The following is a 4,302-nucleotide window of genomic DNA, read 5'->3' on the forward strand; positions in this document are numbered from 1 at the left end:
TTAAATATCGCATGCGATTTATCGTGCAGCCCTAGTAAAAATGTATATCTTTATCCACCTTATTCCGACGCCCCATGATGCTTTGTGCGAATTATAGGCGTAACTTCCATTAAACTGTAAACAATCAGTGAAAGGCTCGCTCTATGAACGCAAATTACTTTTTAATTCAATAATTAAAAATTTATTCTAATTCGCAATAATTATTTTTTTGTTTTGTTTTTTGTTTACATTTTTATGAATGAGATTATTCTACTCACCCTTCAACCATCAAACATTAAAATTACATTTAAAAGTGTAAAAGCATAAACAATGTACTTTCAACAGACCATGAATAACCCCAAAAGCGCGGCTTATTACACGGCTCCGGGGTGTTAATAAAGGCCTTCGGAAGCGAAACGACGCCTTAGTGTAAGAAAAATAACGATTTTTAAAAATGTATAAACCGCAATCTCCAGCTTCCGGTCGCTCAAGCCTTGTTGTGAACGCGCCTGCTTTCGAGCGTATGACGTAGGCGTAGCAGAAGGTGCGACGTAAGCTCTGGGGAGAGTGACGAATGCGGAAGCACAGAGGAGAAAGCAAAAACGTCAAAGTATTTCGATATAAGGCAAGAGGAGAATGAGTTTTTTGCCCAGCCATATTTGTTTGAACCAGAGTATACCGACAAGGAACTCCACGAGATGGAGGAGGCTGCAACAGTGGCGGCACACAGATGTACTACAGATTGGTTTCCCTGTGCTGTAAACAAAAAGGTTCTCGCGAGACTACACCAGAGTATACCGACCACAGGAACTCTGCGAGATGAGGAGGCCGCAGCGGCGGTGGCACAAACTACAGATGTAGTTCACGTGGTTTCCCTGTGCTGTAAACAAAACTTGGTTCTCGCCAGACTACACTCTCTCCCCGGAGCTTACGTCGCACCTTCCGCTACACCTACGTCATATGCTCGAAAGCCTTGTCGTGAGCGTGCCTGCTTGAGCGACCGGAAGCTGGAGATTAGTTTATACATTTTTAAAAATCATTACTTTTCTTACACTAACGCATCGTTTCGCTTCAGAAGGCCTTTATTAACACCCCGGAGCCGTGTGGAGTAGATTTATGATGGATGGATGCACTTTTTTCAGCTTCAAAAACAGGGGCACCATTCACTGCCATTATACAGCTTGGAAGAGCCCAGGACAATTTTTAATATAACTCCGATTAGATTCGTCTGAAGTAGTTTTATGATGGATGGATGCACTTTTTTCAGCTTCCAAAACAGGAGCACCATTCACTGCCATCAATTGGCTAATTTTCATTTTTGGATGAACTATCCCTTTAATGGTATATCGTAAATTAAATCGGGAGAACACACCACAAATGTGCAGTATATGTTGTCCCTTTTCATACTATTACAGCAGAATGCAAAGGGAAAAAATAAAATAATCATAAGGAAAAGAATGCTGCAACAAGAGCTCTTGCCATAGATATTCTTGTTATAACATGTCACGTTAAAATACCAAGAGTTATGTTATTCTCATGATGTCTGAAAATAAAACATGAAGGAAAAATCGACAGCTCATTCAGTCAAACAGACGGATAAGCTTTATTTGTAGGGCAACCTTATGATTTGAAATTATTTGTTTCAGTCTTTTTGAATGGAAGTTCCCCAAACCGGAAGTGCCACCCACAATTCAAAACTTAGTAGGCTCATTAGGAATAAGGTGGATACTTCAGCTAAGATTGAAATGAAACAAAACGTCTTGAATGGCACCTATGCCTTAAGCAGCCATAAAAGAAAGAAAACAGTAATAATCAAGAAGCAGAAGCAGAAACTAGGCAACTAGCAGTGAGAATGCAGACCAGAAATTACATTTGAATGCGACTGAAAGATCAACTAATCACAAGAGCTAAACAAATGAACAGTGCTGAACTCACCATTATGACCATCACATGTTTGGGTAATGGTGCAGCTGGGTTCACCTCCTCTTCTGGCAGTGGGATGTCTTCTTTTTTAATTTCCCTCAGAAGATATCCTGTTATACAAGTCCACTTTGAGTGAAATTTTTAAATTTAGACCGCAAACAGTAATTAAGTGCACTGCATTTAAACGTTTAATTTAATTTAATTCCAGCGCAGCGTTTAATTTTATGTAGTGCAAAAGAGCGGGGACTTTTATTTTGGAATGTAGGTCAACTGTCGAAAGTAAGTGCCGAGTCTTTACTATAAAAAGTTCACTTTTGAGAACAGTTTCTGTTCATTTACTTTGGAAGATATTCAGGCATTAATGCCCGTTTCTCTGCACTGATCAAGTGCCTTCACAACATATCAATGTTAACACTATACTGAATTAACTCAGTTGAATGTACTATTTAGAACTCTATAAAAAGTAAATTACCTATAATGATCCTGCTCATCACTCATTCACAAATATTTAAAAAAAAAGTTATCTTTTCTTTTGCTTAACACATTTTCTACTAGTAATACTACTACTGTTTTTGGTTATAACTCAACCATCTAAAGTATTGAGACGCTTTCTTAGCTCTATCAATTTAAATAAGAATTTTTTAGAAGAAAAATTTAACTGCAAAGTTTTTACCCAGAATCCTCTCCATCTCTTCACATCTCTTGATTTCACTGACAAACTTTCGCTGAAAAGAGTTCACACTTGGGTTAAGCTGAAAAAAAACTAATACATTCAATACAATAACTTTTATAGTATTTCATGTAATTAAAATATGTTAATAATAATAATAATTTAGAAAGAAATTGAAATATGAATGTTTCACGACATTTCTAAGATTTACAGTTAAACTTTGTATAAAGCTATGTTTATTAATGACTTAAGAGTATAAATAGCATTGGTGCAAAGTGTGCTAAACAATGCATTTTTGAAAAACACCATCAGTTGATGTGAATTAAACACTTATGTTATTCCAACAAATGAATGACGTCAATTAAAATGTAGACATTTCCATTGATTAAAAGACAGGTTCACTTGCTTTAGGGCATTATATGGGTGGTCTATGAAAACCTGGTGTGCGGAGTATAGCTCGACAGCATTTTTTGCCAATAGAGGCAGGTGCACGGGCCAAACTATGTGTCACACCGATAGCCAACGGGTGTGAGGCTGTCAGCTCAGCACAAGCCAAGTCAATTTTTCAAACAAGAAATACACAAACAAAACATTCACCGACTTACGTCTCTGAACTCCGCCAGCCCGAGTTCGCCGAGTTCACTGATGCAGTCGTAAGCGGACCCGGAGTGCAGAAAGAGCTGGGCCAGATACATCTCCTCACTCCGAAACAACGAACCCATCTTGACAAAACACCAGAGGGGTTTAAGAAGTGTTAAAATCACCGGGCAGTGAAGTTTAGGGTAAATACAATCCTACGCTGGATGGACTCCCCCTGTGGGGCGGATCGGGCTGAATGGATAGATGTCACCGCTGAGGCGCTAACTTCAGCCTCAGCCGCTTTATCAGTGACACGTTTCCCGTCTCCAGTCCCAGCAGCCACATCTGACCACTGAAAACCCCGCTTTTAGTCGTTATTCTAATCACATCCAAATCTCCAGTACTGTTGGGTCGTCCATCCCTGGTTAAAGTTCGGTTGAAGTCCTACAAAACCGAGTCTGAATAAAAGCGACTTCGATCCAGATAGCAGCGAGCTAGATTGCTACTATCGAAGGTGCTTGGCCTCTCATTCAATAATGTACTATCTGTGAGTTAACACCCCGGTGATAATTTCACAGACATTCGTGTAATATTTAACCGCACTTGTTCGTCATTCGTGCTTTCTCTCTCTTCCGAACACGAACCTTTCCAGCAGCCAAAACTTCTTGGTCCGTCAGGTCAGAGCAAAGACTCGGCACTTACTTTCGACAGTTGACCTACATTCCAAAATAAAAGTCCCCGCTCTTTTGCACTACATAAAATTAAACGCTGCGCTGGAATTAAATTAAATTAAACGTTTAAATGCAGTGCACTTAATTACTGTTTGCGGTCTAAATTTAATTACTATATTTAAAACAATTAGTCTTACAATTACATTTTACTAAATAGAGTATTAGACCTTAACCAGTGTTCCCACAATACGCTGCTTTTGACACGTGTTTCTAAAGATGGCAGCTTGCATGTATGCATAACTGCACAGTGCTTTTAGAGCTCCTTAATGTTTCATAGTGAAGAACAAGGAGATTTGACACTGCAGGTTTGTTCAGACGATCTAAGGAATATCAGAAATAACTTCGCTTCTAATTTGTTTGGGATTTAATTGCCCTAAAAAGTCTTTTTTTTTTTTTTTTTTTGGGCTTTTTCTTTCCATT

General features: G+C 38.8%; 2 protein-coding genes and 1 long non-coding RNA gene across 4 annotated transcripts in view; 2 read left to right on the top strand and 1 right to left on the bottom strand.

Moving 5' to 3' along the window:
- LOC107672728 (V-type proton ATPase 116 kDa subunit a-like) overlaps nucleotides 1–3,994 on the bottom strand; it is a 20,944-nt gene extending 16,950 nt beyond the window's left edge. Inside the window, exons 1-4 of one of the 2 annotated variants that reach the window (XM_016466030.1) lie at nucleotides 3,796–3,994; nucleotides 3,178–3,294; nucleotides 2,576–2,654; nucleotides 1,915–2,012 (exon numbers count right to left, since the gene is read on the bottom strand). In XM_016466030.1, coding sequence (XP_016321516.1) covers nucleotides 1,915–2,012; nucleotides 2,576–2,654; nucleotides 3,178–3,294 — 294 coding nt within the window. In that variant the 5' untranslated portion in view covers nucleotides 3,796–3,994. Of the gene's footprint in view, nucleotides 1–1,914; nucleotides 2,013–2,575; nucleotides 2,655–3,177 lie in introns of both variants that reach the window. The other variant, XM_016466029.1, reaches the window with a different exon arrangement.
- LOC107672732 (uncharacterized) overlaps nucleotides 1–4,302 on the top strand; it is a 17,848-nt gene that overhangs the window by 7,104 nt on the left and 6,442 nt on the right. The gene's annotated exons all lie outside the window — the stretch shown is intronic.
- The window catches only part of LOC107672731 (tRNA (uracil-5-)-methyltransferase homolog A-like), a 6,437-nt gene continuing 6,204 nt past the window's right edge, over nucleotides 4,070–4,302 (top strand). The window contains exon 1 of the mRNA XM_016466038.1: nucleotides 4,070–4,187. Within this exon, the coding sequence (XP_016321524.1) occupies nucleotides 4,149–4,187 (39 nt within the window). The 5' untranslated portion in view covers nucleotides 4,070–4,148. The remainder of the gene's footprint in view (nucleotides 4,188–4,302) is intronic.

Source organism: Sinocyclocheilus anshuiensis, unplaced genomic scaffold, assembly GCF_001515605.1.
Source record: "Sinocyclocheilus anshuiensis isolate Anshui unplaced genomic scaffold, SAMN03320099.WGS_v1.1 scaffold88, whole genome shotgun sequence".
Taxonomy (NCBI): Eukaryota; Metazoa; Chordata; class Actinopteri; order Cypriniformes; family Cyprinidae; genus Sinocyclocheilus; species Sinocyclocheilus anshuiensis.